Source organism: Agrilus planipennis, unplaced genomic scaffold (genome assembly GCF_000699045.2).
Source record: "Agrilus planipennis isolate EAB-ADULT unplaced genomic scaffold, Apla_2.0 scaffold162, whole genome shotgun sequence".
Taxonomy (NCBI): Eukaryota; Metazoa; Arthropoda; class Insecta; order Coleoptera; family Buprestidae; genus Agrilus; species Agrilus planipennis.
The window spans coordinates 390,788-407,248 of record NW_020438904.1 but is presented as its reverse complement, the minus strand read 5'-3'; the positions used below and the strand labels follow the sequence as shown (position 1 = coordinate 407,248).

The window sequence follows — 16,461 nt, the reverse complement described above, 5'->3', positions numbered from 1 at the left end:
ACTGATCTATCCTTATTCTATAATTGAAATTATTACTATTAAAATTAAAATAAATACATAATTAGGTTGTGGAAAGTTTATGTATGTATTTAAAAGCTGACTTAAAGGCGTTGGGCGAATGTAGGGATAAACCAATCATTCTGTACAGCGTTTATGTACATTTTGGCCTTTGACTATATATTTATCACACGTTTGAATTGTATAAGGGTATATAGTAAGATTAATTAATTTTATTGGACAATTCTTATGTTACTTATTTATAGTCATTCTCAAATTTTTGAATTCTTGACGTTACTGACGCAGCTTTATTTATTACCCATTACAGGGCAATACTCCGTTATTATTGGCATACATGAAAGGGAATGGTAATTTGTGCCGAATTCTAGTAAAGGCAAATGCGTGCTTAGCTGCCGAAAATAACGAAAGGGTTACCATTTTTAATTATCAGGTCAGACATAAGTAACTTTCTTAATACATACATCTCTTCTAAATAAATTTAATTTATCAGGTGGCTACCAAACAACTACTTTATAGATTGTTAGATCAATTATCTCAGCAAGTACCATGGACACAGACAGATATGTGTCAGGAGTGTGGAAAGAATTTCACAGTAACCATAAGAAAACATCATTGTCGACATTGCGGTAGAATTTTGTGTAGTAAATGTTCAAATCAAGAGGTACCGATAATAAAATTTGGAGAAAATAAACCTGTTCGAGTATGCAAGGTCTGTTTTGATGTTCTCAAAACTGGTTTACAGTAAATTTCCAAAAACAATTACATGAAACTGGTAATTATTCTGTACAGTGTTACTTTACTCACAACTTTCCATGCTTAATTTAGTATACCTTTATAAATATATACCTATGCATTTACAATTTATTTTATCAAGTATGTAATAAAAGTATATAATCTAATAAACTTGTAAGTATGCCCCATAAGTTAATGGTAATTTTATAATGAAATTCATTCAAAACATTCAATCTAATTAATACCCATTTCTTTTTACAGATATCTTTATTTACAACAACATCCACTATTTATAATTTTTAATTATTAATGGATAAATCTACAGAAAAATAAGTCACTCATCTATTTAAGCTTCGAAAACAGATGTGGGGTAACACAATGATCTAGGCAGTGCATCAAATCTATCAATTCTTCAACGCAAGTTTCTGTTGTCTTGGTTTTACTAGTGACTCTTGTAGTACATTCTTCTAATTTTTCAGCGAAGTTCTTACAGTGCGATTCTCGACACTCATTCTTAAATAATGAGAAAGTAAATTAAAATTTTACCCAACACAGTCTAAGTTAATAAAAATTGAAACCTACCCTCAATTCTTGTTGAGGATCGACTAGATCTTCATCGTCAGCTTTAATAACAGGCAAAAGACGAGAAAGGATTTTTCCAAAGAACATGTTTTCGTTATTAAAATAAATACAATCACTCTTCTTTAGCAAATAATTTAATTTTTTCTACTTGCGTAACAGCTCCTGCATAAGACAATTCTTTTTAAATGACGTTAATGACTTTTCTAATACATCTATTTTATCTATGGTTATGAATTCGACGAAAAACGAGAGACATCTGTGAATAAGATGATTTACTATGGTTCTATGCAGTTCTATGCTTAAAATATCATAGATAAAATATTATGTAGAGGTTAGAACTTAGAAGTTTGTTAGAAGTGGCTACTGGTTATAAGTCGATCGTATAGAGTAAGTTCTTTGCCATATAGTTCTTTCGACATCTCGACGAAAATACATTTTTGGAAAAGTGTTGTTTGTGTAGAAAAAGCCATAGGAAATTAGTGAATGATATTTATTTTTAGGTAGATATTGTGTTAATTATTTCATACAAGTGTTTGGCAATTGTTGTATCATCATGAAAAAAATTGACAAAACAATTTAAAATTTCTTGTTTTTGGTATCTTTATACTTACAAGATAAAAGGTTAGAACAAGCTCGAAAGTAAATTCGTCTTATGTGATACACTCCACTGTTACTTAAAAGACTTTCATTTTTAGAATGAATGGTGTGATGGACCGAACACCTCAAAGCCATTGTTCTGCAAAAGCCCCAAGAAATTATAAGCTTCTAGTTGATCCATTTTTAGTCAAGGGAACTGCAAAACTATACAGATATGATGGAATAGTTCCTAATGATCCTAGCTACCCACCTGTAGTGCCAAGAGATCCTCGATCTCATTTAACTAAAATTTGGACAAGATTGGAAACATTGGAATTACCAGTACCTAGGTAGTTATAAATTTGCTGGTGTTATGACTCCTTTAGAAATAACTTCCCTTTTAAGCATAACCAAAAAAATGAATTTATTTACACACCTGTATACAATGTTTATCATTCATATTTGTTTGTTTTTCCTGTCTGGAAAGATATACATATAATATATTAAAGGTGCTTCATTGTTTTTCATAGTTGCAATCTGACTGTTATTGTTTTAATAGTTTTTCCTCTGTGTCTGACATATACTCAATATTTCTCTAAGGTTTAGAATAGATGTTAACTATGTGGGAGAACCTCCCCCACTGGAAGTAACTTTTTTCCATCTTAATGACAACATTGATAAGCAGTTCTTGTCTGACATGGTTCAGAAGTTTGGAGAAATAGAAGAACTCTTCATTTACTACCACTCATTTACAAATAAACATCTTGGCCTTGGTAGAGTAGTTTTTGAGACAATTGAGAGTGCAAAGGCTTGTGTTGAAAAATTAAATAATACCAGCGTAATGGGAAAAGTTTTACAAGTATTCTTGGATCCTTTTGGTGAACAATGTAAAAAAAAGTTTGAAGAATTGACAACTGAAAAAAAAAACGTATTGCTTGTGGAAGAGCCTAAAGTAGACGTGGATATTAAAAAGATTGAAGATGAAAAGAAAAAAAGTGATTTTAAGGAAAAAGAAAAAGAAATGTTAAAGGGAAAGGAAGATTTGCGGGTAGGTCTTCTAAAAGAAAAAGAGCAAGATACAGAAAGATACTTTGAAAAGGAAAGATTGTCGTATAGTAGAAGTCTTAATGCTGGAAGAGAATTTACTACTCCTGGAAGTGCTGATATGGGATACAATACTGCCCCTAGTGATTATTCCGCAAGTTTTGGATCAGCAAATACAACACCTTTAACGTAAAATAAATACATACTTTATAAGCATTTATGATAACTGTTGCAATTTATCCATTTTAGTTACGATTATCCTCATAATGTTGCTTTATCCCATCAATATACATACAATACACCTTATCATCATCATGTTGGCACACCACATGTTTGGTCAGTACCACCTCACCAATGGACACCAAACGAACAGTGGGACAGGGCACCCACAATTCCTCCAATTCATAAATGGTCCACCGCTAACAGTCATGCATTAAAAACAACAGAGAGGGATAAAGATATCTCCAGAGAGGCACGGGATAAAGACAGAGACTCTAGAGACAGAGACAGAGACAAACGGAAAGTTAATTCAAGCAAAAGGAAAAAAGAAAAGGAAAAAGATGAGACTGAAGGAAAAACGTTAGATTTAGATACAAGGTATGGTATGACGTACCATAAAATTTCACATTATTATATCAATTTGTGACATTTGCAGGATAGCGTTGCTGTTAAAAGGGAAAGGGTCTGGAGGAATGGCTCCTCCTTTTCTTAGTTTGGCAGTAGATTCGGAAGACGATTCGAGGTCACTGTGTGATAAAGGTTTGCCTTCGCTACCATTGTCAACTTCTATCGATAGCGACGATGATGGTAAAATAAGCTGTATTTGTCTTTTGTTTTATTTGTAAGTTTATAAAAAAAAAATATCAATTTTAGATCGTTCAAGTGTTTCACTGAGTGATCTCCCGATTAATCCCCCCGCACCCAATGTAGACACAAACGTGTCTAGATTAAATCACGATGCTCCTTTATCGTGTACCCCCTCTCCGTTCTTGTCCAGGGAAATTTATTTGGAATGCCATCGAAATGGAGTAGAACAGGTAATTTTTAAAAAAATAATGTGCCAATTTAAGGGCTATATTATTGTACATATATCTGCAAAAAAAAATTCCAGGCGTTGGTTGCAAGGCAAAGAGAAGCATTGGAAACAACTGCCCTTCTAAAGCAAGTCAAAATTGAAATGGATAAAATTGGAAGTGATATTTCGTCTAGCGAAGACGAACTGTTAACGGGAGAACGACTTGGAAATAATTACAGTCCAATAGAGCCGAGATCATTTAACAAAAAGGAAGTCAAAACAGAAAAGGACGATGACCAAATGAGCCTTTCGTCTCTGAGTAGTACAGAGGCTAAAATAGAAGAATCCAAACCGGAAAGTCACGTCAACGTACCCCCATCGCATATTTCTCCATTTCCTGGATCTACATATAATACTTATCATCAGCAGTACCCTGGTAATGGTTACTTATTGTTTTGTGTAGCCCCATTCCTCTGTATTTGTGCTTAATTATTCTTTTAGGTTACCCTCCGACACCGTACGGGTATCCAGGAACCACTTACACGGTAACGCCAGATTGGCATCAGTCATATCCCTACGGTCCTCAGCAACCGCACGGTGGGGCTCCACCTCTGTATCATCTTGCCCATCCTCAATATTCTCAGTTCCCTCAGTTTCAAACGACACAACCCTATTTACCTTATCAATTTGGCCAGCGAAAGACTGATATACCAAAAGACGACCCACACGCACCAACTATTCACGGAGTCGTCAAGCAAATCACGCAAGAATTGAAGCAGATTCTCAAGAAAGACTTCAATAAAAAGATGGTCGAAAATACTGCATTCAAAAAGTTCGAAACTTGGTGGGAAGAAGAGAGTTTAAAAGAAAATGAAAGTACATTGGTGATTAATAAGGTAAATAATAATCTCTATTCCATCGGCAATAATTTTAATAAAGTTTATAGATAAATTAATTTTTTTAATTTAAACAAATGTGCACAGGATGAGCTACAAATTGATAAGGATTCACTGCAAACGAAAGATAACATAAATATTCTTTTGGAGTCCAACAGGGAGAATTTGTATAGTGGAACATTCGATAATGTAGGATTTGGTTTAGGTTTAAGAGCGTCATTACCAAAAATGCCTAGTTTCAGAAGAAAAAAATTACCCTCGCCAGTTATTGAAGATGAAGATTCAAGAAAATTGTCAGATAGGTAAAATTAATTAGATAATAATCTATCTAGTTATTTACAATTTGCGAATTCATTAACTATTTGTAGCGAAGAAATTGTTCACCACTTTGATACAGAAGATACTCAAAGCACGTCGCGCCAATTACGCCGTGTTCGGAAAACTTCTTCCAGCTCAAGCACTAGTTCGGCCAGTTCAACATTTAGCTCGAGCAGCGATGATTCGAGTTCTGATGAAAGTGCATCTGAAACTGAAGAAGATGGTGAAATGGAAATTAAAACGTTACTCTCTTCACCCATGCGACAAAATGAAAACCAAGATTTAGACTTATCTGCGGCGGAAGAAACTAATGCGGATTATACTATGTCACCAATTCAAGATGACATCGAGCCACGCAACAAAACCCCAGAACCGATTCAAATGAACGCAAACGTTGAAGAGAATCTTGACAAATCCGAATCCACAAGTGAAGCCGTTGTACGAAACGATTTTTCGCGCTTTTTGGAAAGCGACAGCGATATGAGCGAGGAAGAACGATTTTATTTGGAACGACGTAAACGTAACACGGAATACATGGAGAAGATCGAAAAGGAGCGGGAAGAACGGGAAAAAGCGGAAAGGCAAGCTCGAGGTATGTCGAAAACATATGCGGTTGATAAAGAAGAAAGTTCGGAAAATGAACGTCAGATATTAGAGAAAAGGGAAACTGACAGAGAAGCGAACTTAAGCACGTCGAAAAATCCCGAACCTCCCTCTGAAAGAACCGCAAACGAAGGGAAAAAAGCGGAAGAAAAACCAGACTTGGTAAGCAAAACACAAACAGAAAGCAAAGTGATTAGCAATGGAACTATCGAAAGATCGAAAAGTTTGTCTGAGTCTTCGATCGATTCAAGCAGTCCCAAGTCTCAGGTGGGTCTCGAATTGGTACTTTTATACTGTCACAGTGTATTATATAATGTTTATAAAAATTACAGGTGACTATAGAACATTCGTACTGTATGCCTCCACAAAAGGAAAATGAAGATTTGGAAACTGCAACACCTGAAGAACACGTCCAAGAACGTGAACGCAAAAAGGATGACGTCGTAGCGATTAAAGAAAACGATTGGAATGATAAACCTACAAAACCACCACGACAGCGCAAACAGAAGCATAATGTACGTAAAATGCACGAGTTGCAGAAATTACTCGAGTACGGTAATTACCAAGAACATGTCCCATCCAGTAATGTTCCTGTGCAAATTCACAATGTTAAACACAAGGAGCGAGATATGGTGGCTGAAATGGGTATTCTGTACGAATTTTTGACAAAAGGTACAAAAACGTACTGTATTTAATTACAACATAATTTTAATTACCGTTCCGTTGTTTAGGTATTGATATCGAAGATATTAGGTATATGAAAGAATCGTATGAAGCGATGCTTTCGATCGATTCTATTGGTTATTGGTTAAACGATACTCACTGGGTGGATCATTGTGTCACCGATCTATATTCTAGCCCACCGAAACGTCGAAAACGCGAAGATTTACGACTGCATTCAACAGGGTGTGCGCGAACGGAGGGCTATTATAAAATTGAAGCTCACGAAAAAGCAAAATACAAGTATCATCACACAAGGTCGAACGCAATTGTTTCTTCTAACGTTACTCTCTCAAAAACACAAGGTAAAAATGAACAAAGAAAAAAAGAATTTAAATATTTATTTTAAATAAAGTCAAACTTTTATATCGATTTGTTTTTAAGGTATTTCAAGGGAAGCCAGATCGAATCAACGTCGTCTACTGACGGCATTCGGAACAGATACTGATTCTGATCTGCTTAAATTTAATCAGCTTAAATTTCGCAAGAAACATTTAAAATTCGCAAAATCAGCTATTCATGATTGGGGTCTATTTGCAATGGAACCCATTGCGGCGGATGAAATGGTAATTGAGTATGTTGGACAGATGGTACGACCTAGTGTAGCCGATTTGCGCGAGTCCAATTATGAGGCCGCTGGTATCGGCAGTTCCTATCTTTTCCGAATAGATCTCGAAACCATAATAGACGCAACGAAATGTGGAAATTTAGCACGATTCATCAATCACAGTTGCAACGTTAGTATTAACATTGTACAAGAAATTACAGCTATTGTAAAACATGCATGTTTATTTTAGCCGAACTGTTACGCCAAAGTCATAACGATAGAATCCCAAAAGAAAATTGTGATTTATTCGAAACAACCGATAGGTGTGAACGAAGAAATAACCTACGATTATAAATTTCCAATCGAGGATGAAAAGATTCCTTGTCTTTGTGGCGCTGCCACTTGTCGCGGTACTTTGAATTAGGTAACTTTTAATTATAATTATTACTTTTTTCCAACAGAAGGACCTTGTGAATGCTTGTGTGTTCGTTTCTGAGTTATTACTGAACTTCTGAACTTTGTGTATATATCATTCTCACAGTCATCATTTCCTGTAAGAACCAGGTGATGAAGTGAGCGTAAAAAGTTAAAAAAAACTTGTAAATATTTGTATATAATTATTCTACCACCCATTAATAGTAATTGTAAAACTAAAAATTATCTTTTATTTTCTTCTCATCCATCTTACAAGTAGGATATCTAAAGTAAAATTAACTTAAAGCAATTTTGTAAATGAAAAAAGAAATATAAATTTGAGAGACAGTCTAATCCTTATAATAAATTCTTTTTTGCGGGATACTGCATTTCAAGCTGAGCTTGTGAGATGTCACTTAAGGCAATTTGTATTTGATCTAAAAGTTCTTGGCCCCTATGAACAATAGCTTCCAACCTCTCGGCAGTTTCTTGATTTTCTGCTTCAAGAACTTTTAAGCTCTGAAGCTGAAACAATTAGCTCAGTAAAATCAAGAACTATAATTAATGAAACTTTTGATTTAGTTACCTGCAGTTCTGTAGAACTTTCTTCACTAGGCAAGGACTCTATGAGGGTATCGATATCTTTGGAACAACGTGCAATAAGTGTAGTAAACAATTGCACATAGTCATCCTGAGTTTGTTGTTGTGGTGTTTGGGAGCCAGTTCTATCAAAGCCTGGAAATTTACTTGGAGAAGCAAACTGTTGCAAAATTCCAATACTATTGCAAAAGTGTTCTGCTAACTAAAATAATAATGAGCAAATAATTAGTATTGAGCTGCAATAGTGAGGACATTATTGAACAAATTAACCTGATTGATGCAATCCTGCAATTGAGTTAAACGATCTGCCATTATCGTTGTTTAAAAGGTGGTTTATGTTTTTTACATGCAAATAAAAATAAAAACAAACAGTTGTACCTAACCTAAGTAAATTCTTTTGGTTTGTTAGCCATTGCGGCCATTGCTATGGCCATAGATAAGACTTATAGACAAGATGAGACTATGGGTTAATCATAGATAAAGAGTTAATTTTCAACCACAGATAACACATTTCAATGGTTACTCCATTGACGTTACTTCATAGAATTAAAAGAATTTTCTCAATACATGGTGATATTATTTGTAAGTTGATTAATAACTTAATTAATTAATTTACATAACAGTACTGAGTCTCTTATAATACTTAATCTTAATGCGAGATTTGTAATGATGGAATCAGTATTTATTTAATGTATAGGAATCCTCCAAGTTGTTACGCCACTGTTATATTTTATTCTACTTCTATTGAACACAGACGCCACTTTAGGTATCATTATCTATGTCATCGACGTACATGTCAATGATCTATGGTACCATAATGACCTTGATGTAGAACATGACAGCGGTTTATTAATATTTGTTGAATTGTCCAGAGTTTTGTGTTTTTTTCCGAAATTTTGCTTTATTTTATCGGTTATTATTTTTTTTTTACTTAACCAGGTTCCGAATAAAGCACGAAATGTCTAATGAGTCTGTTAAAAGTGTAAGTTTTAGTCATTATTTCCTTTTCTATTCGTACCAGGTGTGGTTCGTCACTGAAAATGTTTACTGTTGTTTACATTAGAAGTTTTATCGGTCAATAACTTATATGTGTATTTTCTAGTTTTCTAGCTTAGAGACCCCAGGTTATGTAGGCTTTGCAAATTTACCTAATCAAGTACATCGAAAATCCGTGAAAAAGGGTTTTGAATTTACCCTTATGGTCGTAGGTGAAAGTGGATTGGGCAAATCTACGCTCGTGAATTCACTTTTCTTGACTGATCTTTATCCTGAACGAATAGTTCCGGATGCTATTGGTAAGATAATCTATTTTCATGAAAACTGCTATACTATGTTGTTTTTATAGTCTCATTATTGGAGTTACCAATTAAAACTGAGTATTTACCTTGTTACCTATTTACCTATTTATTGTATAAAGTAATTGTTTTCATTCTTATCTACATGAATAAGTTCCTTATATTTACATATTTCATAAATGTTATAGCTTTCTTATCATATACAAGACTTCTTTATGAAATTTTGTGACAAAAGCACATTGAGAATTTCTCAAACAATTGTTTCTATATTGTAATATTTAATTTTTTATAACATAGATAATAAACCGAGTGTTGATTATGTTGTAATTGTAGAAAAAGGCAAACAAACTGTAAAATTAGATGCATCGACTGTAGAGATAGAAGAACGTGGTGTAAAACTTAGATTAACAGTAGTTGATACTCCAGGATATGGAGATGCTATTGATAACACAGATTGTTTCAAGGCCATAATTCGATACATAGATGAGCAATTTGAGCGTTTCTTAAGAGACGAATCGGGCTTAAATCGAAGAAATATCGTTGATAATCGCATACACTGTTGCTTCTATTTTATTTCACCATTTGGCCATGGGTAAACTAAATACATTGTATACCTACCATAAAAATGTTGCATTTAAATTGGAAGTTGAATTTTTTAGGTTGAAGCCCTTAGATATAGAATTCATGAAACAATTACATAATAAAGTTAATATTATTCCTGTAATTGCAAAAGCGGACGTTTTAACGAAAAAAGAAATGCAAAGACTTAAGAACAAAGTGATGGACGAAATTCGGGATAACGGCATAAAAATTTACCAGTTACCAGAATGCGATTCAGACGAGGACGAAGAATACAAAGAGCAGGTCTCCAATCACTTTAAATTCTCGTTTTCGTTTCGCATTTGCTATTAAAACGTTTGTTTAAAGGTTCGCCAATTGAAACAAGCGGTACCATTTGCTGTTTGTGGTTCTAACACAATGATGGAAGTAAAGGGTCGTAAAGTGAGGGGTCGCTTATATCCGTGGGGGGTAGTTGAAGTTGAAAACCCCGAGCATTGCGATTTTATCAAACTTCGTACGATGCTCATAACGCATATGCAAGATATGCAAGAGGTCACCCACGAAGTGCATTATGAAAATTATAGGTCAGAGAGACTTGCGAAGGGGGCACCCCCACCTACGCCTACATCGAAACGCAACACGTAATAAATTAGAGCATTTTTACCGTTATATTAATTGTTTTTTTTTTATTGATGAAACTCTTCTAGGATTTCGGAAAATGGTTCAATAAGCGAAAAAGATCGCATTTTGGCTGAGAAAGAGGCGGAACTTAAAAAAATGCAAGAAATGTTGGCTGCAATGCAAAAGAAAATACAACAGCAGCAATAAAAGTGCCAAAAGACAAAGGAGCTGTGCAAGATTATTATTTTAATATTACTAATGACAAAAGAAAAAAAGTAAAAAGGGACCGTTCCTTTTGCGACGAATATATTATATATAAATATTTACGTATATGAGTATGCATATCGCTATCATTTAATTACTTACCTTAAATTAAGACGTATTTTTATATAATACGTAAAAAGAAATGAATACTCATTTATTGTACTTAATTAATAAGCATTCTATTACCAGTATCATTAAAAACTTCAGATTTGATATTTTTATAGGTATTATATGTGAAAAAAGAACATAAATTTTTATTATTTAACCTTTGTGGATGGTATGTTTGTAGGTAAATGAGGCCTGATTCAATTTTAATGTGTTTGGTGTTTTTGAAAACCTTTACGCCCGTTTATTGAAAATTTTAAAACTAATAAAGAGTGTACGTGGTAAAATTAATACTTTTTTCTAATTTTACAGCTATTGTGAAGAACCCACCCCCATACACTTTTGAATTTCCCGGAATTTTTGAGTTTTAACTTGTAGTTCGAATGGAGCGCCTGCTATAGTTCAAATGATGCGCACCTCGTAGTTCAAATAAAGAGCGTCATTTTAGCTACTGTCAGTTGTGTACTAGATGGCATAATAATGGTTGTTTGCAAATTAGAAAATGAACTTACAGCAACTATTTCAAGACTTTAATCCTAGGTAAATGTATGAATTTAATTCTACAGAATAGATAAATTATAAATATCTAGTACAAATGTAGGTCAATGTACTTTTAGTGTTAAAAATATGTAGATAACCTAGCTCCACTCATGTTTGTTTACATTATTTATTTTGAAAATTACAAAGAATTGAGGAGTTATTTTTTTATTTTCAGTAAGTTTGTGGTGCACAGTTGTTTATTAATATTTGTAGCGTTTTTCTCATTACGCTTAGACAATCATATAAAATGGTCGTATTGGTGGATATTTGCACCAATTTGGGTATGGAAGGCTTTAGTAATTTTAGGGGCCACTGTCGGTAGTTATGTCTGGTGGCGTTATCCACACTTTAGGTTGTTAACTAATTAATTCAATTATTTACCAAAATATACCATAAATTTTATTTTAGACTTGAAGGTGAAGCGTACATCCATTACAAAGCAATGCTCATATCTTTGGCTCTGCATTTAATTTTGTTAATGTTTGAACTGCTTGTTTGTGATAAACTGGAATCAGGGAGACACTTGTGGATCTTAGTATTTATTCCTCTTATATTTATATCAATTGTAAGCATTGCTGTATGTATTTGGGCTGTTAAACATGATAGATCTTTCGAGGTGAGTTCCCAATTAACTGAATATCCTTTTGCCCTATGAACTGAGTATATTTTATGTGAACAACAACTAATTATTAACCCCCTTTTTTATTTACAAGCAGGTTTACATGCACACACTCTCCTTCAAGAAGAGTGATCTCTTTTATACGTATTGTAATAATAAATATTGAGAAACTTGGTTGTATTTATTTATTTTCTGTTATTGTTGAACTTCTTTTCTTTTGTCTATCGTTTGTTTTATATTTTGCAATTTTACTAGTTCAAAAACATTGTATGCGCGTGTACATGCTTATAAATTAATGTACCACCGCATCAATTGAAAATGGACACCTGACTATATGTACTGTACATGTTATTATTAATTTATACAGTACTGTCTGTAAAATGATTACATGGTTAATACTAAAAATTTCGTTCTAGTTGGAGTTATTTTGTGCGGTCAACGTTCTGCAATTTATATTCTTAGCACTACGTTTAGATGAGTTTATTGGTTGGTCTTGGGAGGTAGTTTTTGTACCTCTTTGGATTGTAATGTGTTTGGCTTTAGTGAGTAAAATGTAATAAAACGATTGGTAGGTGTTTAAAAAAAAATAATTTACCTTACAGGTGGGGGTTTTGTACACAATTATTTTTGCGGGTATATTACTTAGAACACCAGAAGTAAACGCTCAACAAAGAAGGTCTAGTTTTCAAACAGCACTGGGTTACACATTTCTCGTTATTCCAGTGCTAATATTTCAGGTGATAAAAGTCGTCGTTTAATAATAAATATTACTGTTAAAATTAATTCATAATTTTTATCCACGATAAATTACCTCAAATTAATGCGGAAAAATTGTCAGCCCTCGTCGGGAATCGAACCCGGGACCTACCGCTTTACGTACTTATGCTCTGACCATTAAGCTACTTATTAATTTGGGGTGATTATTTATAGTGGATGAAAATTTGGAATGAATTTTCACATTAGTATTTAATATTAGCCATTATTGAACTTCAATGTGTTTCATATAGTTTAATAATAAATAAATTGGGAATATCGTAAACGGGGATGTTCTTTGCAGGTTCTCCTAGCAAATAAACTAGATGAGGATATTGAAATAAGTCATACCTCAGTGGCAATACCACTCATGGTGTCGTTTGTGACTCTCATTTTGATGTCTTTCAACTCAAAAGGGGGCAACAAATGTAAGCTACCAAAAATGGCGTATTTCTTCTATTGTATATACAGGGTGAAAAGAACGAATTGCGAACGCGAGATCACCCTGTATATAAAATAGTTGAAAGAAGTAATTCCGATTGCTTTATTTCACGTGTTATTTTTGAAGGGTGGTTTGGAATGAGAAAAGACTTTTGTTCTTTTATATTGAGCGTTTGTCCTCTCTTACAAGAGTACGGAAACATAGCTTATCACAGCGAACGCCATAGAAATGGGGTGGAACTGGAGCAACAGTCGGAAAAAGGCGGACATGTTGTTAGAAGGGCCGACTTATTTAAGCCGGTATTACCAATAGTCTCAATCGAATTACCTGACTGATTTTTCATTATCATTTTTTTTTTTATATGTTGCAAATAATGTAAAGTAGGAATAGGTCATTTTTTTAGTCTACATTTTTTTCTTTCTTTTGTTTAATAAAAACAGCAGGAATTGTATTTTTGTTTTTCGTTTCGACCGATCGTGCATCATCAATAACGTACTGTTCAACAAACTACTAATAAGTTTAGCGCTAACTGATAAACAAAATTTTGTACATAACGTGTAGCTGTCGTAGTAGTAATAGTTTTTTTCTACAAAAGCAGTATTTTTACCAATAAAAAACATGGACGAATGCAAGTTTTATTTGTTAACCCCTTTACATGTTTCGTTTGGTTCATTGATTTTGTAGGAAAACTTCGAACAGTTAAAATCGGTTTTGAATACGGAAAAAGGGTACCTACAAGGGAACCCTTAAGATTGTTCGTTATCACAAGTGTTGTGATTATTGATGTACCTATAAAATATTCAAAAGTTAACTGTTTAAATTAAAAACAGTTGTAAATTTATCTGTAAGTAAACATTAAGAAAAGTGTTTGCAAATAATAAAAACCTTGGTCGGAATAGGAACAAATTTTAATAAAATACATTTTTCTATTGTACAATCTGATTGTGGTTTAGATTTTTATCGATAACATCAAGGATTTTTATTGGAGTGTAGTTTCGTGTTGGGAAACATGTACTAGTTAATATTTACATAAAATTTTTCTTTTCGCTACTAGTTTTACCCTCCTATTAGTTACTGTGAGCTCGAAACTGTTAGTACCATTGCTTCAAGTGGTTGTTTATTCACGGGTATGCAACACATCGTACACTACAACATAAGAAATTGCTAATACTAACTTCCATTTACGTAATAATACTTGCTGACGCCACTCATAATTTCTTTATATTAAAACTATTGTTTAAGATAAATGCTAAAACCCCAAATTCCACACAAAAACTTGTTACCTACCCTCAGTTTACTTTAACTGAGGATGATTTCTTGGGAAGTCGAAACGCGGCGTAACTTGATTTTCTCGTTAATTAAAATGTTTCTACATATTTCAACATATGTCGAGATCAATGGCATATGTAAAGCATTCAAAGAACAAAGATTTTATTCACTGAATAATCGCGTATATTTTGCTAAGTATTTAATTGCTACTTAGAAATCGCAGTTTAATATCCTTATGGAATTCGTGGTATCTAACATTCGTCAAAAGGCGCTAATTTTTACCCAACATTTAACAACGAATAGTAAAAAAGAAATTAAAATTAGCACCACTGCAAACTTATTTTAATAATAACAACAATAGGAAACTTTCGGTTTTTTGATTTCGATGTTCTTATCAGATCAAATGAAATCGAGTAAACGTCTAGGTACTTAAATAGGAAATGTGCTGTGTCATTTGTGTACTGTATTGCATTACCGACACTTTTAATAGATTAACGCAATTTCATATTGGATTTACCGTAATAAAACAAAAAATAAAAAGAAGTTGTTGCGCAAGTTCCGGCTTTTGTTCCGCTGGAAAATTGAAAAATCGAAATACAAATAAAAATCTTTTTTCTAAAGATCTCTAAAAGTGAATGATGAATAGGGTTTCAACTTTCAATCTAATAATTTGCGATAACGAAATTTACTAAGATGTCTCACGTGTTTCGTGGGTGATACATTTGATTACTAGTTTCGTATTCTGTATCTTCCAAAAAAGTTAATTAAAAAAGAAGACGTGCATGCTCTAATTTCCTTTATCGTATTTCTGATGTTTTATGAAAAATATCCTCTCGTGTAACACTTTATATTACTACATCAATTTTTATAACGAAATTAAGTTTTTGTCATAAAATTTCTACATATTTTTTCCATTAACTATCGCACGCCTCCTGCTGTTTTATTATATTTTTTTTTTCACCAAGGTACATTACATAACTCGTTTCCCTCTGGCATAACCGTGAAATTAGATAATTTTTTATTTACTTTAGGTTACGGTGAAAATTTGTCGATCATCATTTGTCACATCGAAAAACAAAAGCGAGACCGAGATCGGTATGAGTTTTACTCTTTTTTATCAGCTCAAACAACAGTTGATATCATTCACGGAGCGTTTAATTAATGTCGAGGGTAAATGACAGAATTTTAAACATAATTCACCCCCTCAACCGTGGGAGGTCCAAATAATAATGAAATTAACGCTATACTTAACCTGTAGTTTTTTGTTTGTTAAGGTTTTTATTAGGTAGTTGATTACTTAGTTTGACAAATTGAATTATTTGATGAAAATTCGGAAACTTTATTAAGTATTCATTTTCCCAATGATTGTATATGAGGGAAGATGATCATGCTCCAGTTTGAATTGTAATATCAGACTGTAGAAGCATTTTTTTTCAGAATAACGATCTTTTCATTGAATAAATCGATTCAATTTATGACTAGAATTTTTTTGAATTTATCGAAATTATCAATTGTTACAATCACTGGTGTAAAATGCCTGTTTGAATTGCTAATCAAACACACGTGGATATGTTCATTCATTATAAAATACTTGAATAAGTAATTAAGGACCATATGTTATAGTTCTAATTTGTTCTCATGTACTACAGGTACATGGGACATGGCTAAGCATTGTGTACATTTTGATTTCATAATTAATCTACATGGGAGCCATTAGGGAATATTTATAAATTAACAAGGTGCCCTATGTCCTTTCTCTGTACCCCTAGCAATGTGCTAAGTCTGTTTTTTTTCCCACTGGATGAATTTTTTTTTGAACGAGAAAAGTCTCGCATGAAATTAAAAATTAATCATGAATAATCTTGACATCATCCCACCATCCATCCCGATCCTCTTGTGACGTACATTTAATAAAATATGTGTACCA

At 33.3% G+C, this 16,461-nt stretch overlaps 5 protein-coding genes across 5 annotated transcripts; 3 read left to right on the top strand and 2 right to left on the bottom strand.

Moving 5' to 3' along the window:
- Window positions 1-983: 983 nt before the first annotated feature.
- LOC108739637 (cytochrome b-c1 complex subunit 6, mitochondrial) lies at window positions 984-1,531 on the bottom strand. The gene is made up of 2 exons (XM_018473624.2): window positions 1,333-1,531; window positions 984-1,263 (listed from the first exon to the last, which is right to left on the bottom strand). The coding sequence occupies exons 1-2, from the start codon at window positions 1,417-1,419 to the stop codon at window positions 1,093-1,095; spliced, it is 258 nt and encodes an 85-aa protein (XP_018329126.1). The 5' UTR covers window positions 1,420-1,531; the 3' UTR covers window positions 984-1,092.
- A 117-nt stretch (window positions 1,532-1,648) lies between these two features.
- LOC108739605 (histone-lysine N-methyltransferase SETD1) lies at window positions 1,649-7,678 on the top strand. The gene is made up of 14 exons (XM_025973342.1): window positions 1,649-1,832; window positions 2,028-2,258; window positions 2,509-3,141; window positions 3,202-3,549; window positions 3,608-3,759; window positions 3,826-3,989; window positions 4,064-4,403; window positions 4,469-4,863; window positions 4,951-5,165; window positions 5,232-6,051; window positions 6,117-6,456; window positions 6,516-6,809; window positions 6,889-7,241; window positions 7,302-7,678. Exons 1-14 carry the CDS (start codon window positions 1,816-1,818, stop codon window positions 7,473-7,475), a joined length of 4,476 nt encoding a protein of 1,491 aa, XP_025829127.1. The 5' UTR covers window positions 1,649-1,815; the 3' UTR covers window positions 7,476-7,678.
- A 24-nt stretch (window positions 7,679-7,702) lies between these two features.
- LOC108739636 (mediator of RNA polymerase II transcription subunit 21) lies at window positions 7,703-8,503 on the bottom strand. Its single transcript, XM_018473623.2, has 3 exons — window positions 8,336-8,503; window positions 8,052-8,267; window positions 7,703-7,990 (listed from the first exon to the last, which is right to left on the bottom strand). The coding sequence occupies exons 1-3, from the start codon at window positions 8,375-8,377 to the stop codon at window positions 7,823-7,825; spliced, it is 426 nt and encodes a 141-aa protein (XP_018329125.1). The 5' UTR covers window positions 8,378-8,503; the 3' UTR covers window positions 7,703-7,822.
- A 380-nt stretch (window positions 8,504-8,883) lies between these two features.
- LOC108739632 (septin-1) lies at window positions 8,884-11,202 on the top strand. Its single transcript, XM_018473619.1, has 6 exons — window positions 8,884-9,047; window positions 9,168-9,360; window positions 9,694-9,952; window positions 10,020-10,224; window positions 10,288-10,562; window positions 10,629-11,202. Exons 1-6 carry the CDS (start codon window positions 9,024-9,026, stop codon window positions 10,747-10,749), a joined length of 1,077 nt encoding a protein of 358 aa, XP_018329121.1. The 5' UTR covers window positions 8,884-9,023; the 3' UTR covers window positions 10,750-11,202.
- Window positions 11,203-11,299: 97 nt separating this feature from the next.
- LOC108739633 (transmembrane protein 185B) lies at window positions 11,300-13,892 on the top strand. Its single transcript, XM_018473620.1, has 7 exons — window positions 11,300-11,451; window positions 11,627-11,803; window positions 11,860-12,067; window positions 12,487-12,612; window positions 12,673-12,807; window positions 13,128-13,251; window positions 13,392-13,892. Exons 1-7 carry the CDS (start codon window positions 11,414-11,416, stop codon window positions 13,598-13,600), a joined length of 1,017 nt encoding a protein of 338 aa, XP_018329122.1. The 5' UTR covers window positions 11,300-11,413; the 3' UTR covers window positions 13,601-13,892.
- The last annotated feature ends 2,569 nt before the right edge of the window (window positions 13,893-16,461 follow it).

Bases quoted from the DNA above. Each gene is read 5' to 3' on its own strand.
- LOC108739637 (XM_018473624.2), bottom strand. From the start codon at position 1,419: ATGTTCTTTGGAAAAATCCTTTCTCGTCTTTTGCCTGTTATTAAAGCT. The intron at 1,264-1,332 runs GTAGGTTTCAAT...TCATTATTTAAG, and splicing joins ATCCTCAACAAGAATTGAGG to AATGAGTGTCGAGAATCGCA.
- LOC108739605 (XM_025973342.1), top strand. The intron at 3,990-4,063 runs GTAATTTTTAAA...AAAAAATTCCAG, and splicing joins ATCGAAATGGAGTAGAACAG to GCGTTGGTTGCAAGGCAAAG. The intron at 6,810-6,888 runs GTAAAAATGAAC...TTTGTTTTTAAG, and splicing joins TACTCTCTCAAAAACACAAG to GTATTTCAAGGGAAGCCAGA.
- LOC108739636 (XM_018473623.2), bottom strand. From the start codon at position 8,377: ATGGCAGATCGTTTAACTCAATTGCAGGATTGCATCAATCAG. The intron at 8,268-8,335 runs GTTAATTTGTTC...TTATTATTTTAG, and splicing joins TGCAGGATTGCATCAATCAG to TTAGCAGAACACTTTTGCAA. The intron at 7,991-8,051 runs GTAACTAAATCA...TAATTGTTTCAG, and splicing joins AAAGTTCTACAGAACTGCAG to CTTCAGAGCTTAAAAGTTCT.
- LOC108739632 (XM_018473619.1), top strand. From the start codon at position 9,024: ATGTCTAATGAGTCTGTTAAAAGT. The intron at 9,953-10,019 runs GTAAACTAAATA...TGAATTTTTTAG, and splicing joins ATTTCACCATTTGGCCATGG to GTTGAAGCCCTTAGATATAG. The intron at 10,563-10,628 runs GTAATAAATTAG...AAACTCTTCTAG, and splicing joins CCTACATCGAAACGCAACAC to GATTTCGGAAAATGGTTCAA.
- LOC108739633 (XM_018473620.1), top strand. From the start codon at position 11,414: ATGAACTTACAGCAACTATTTCAAGACTTTAATCCTAG. The intron at 11,452-11,626 runs GTAAATGTATGA...TTTTATTTTCAG, and splicing joins TTTCAAGACTTTAATCCTAG to TAAGTTTGTGGTGCACAGTT. The intron at 12,068-12,486 runs GTGAGTTCCCAA...ATTTCGTTCTAG, and splicing joins AACATGATAGATCTTTCGAG to TTGGAGTTATTTTGTGCGGT.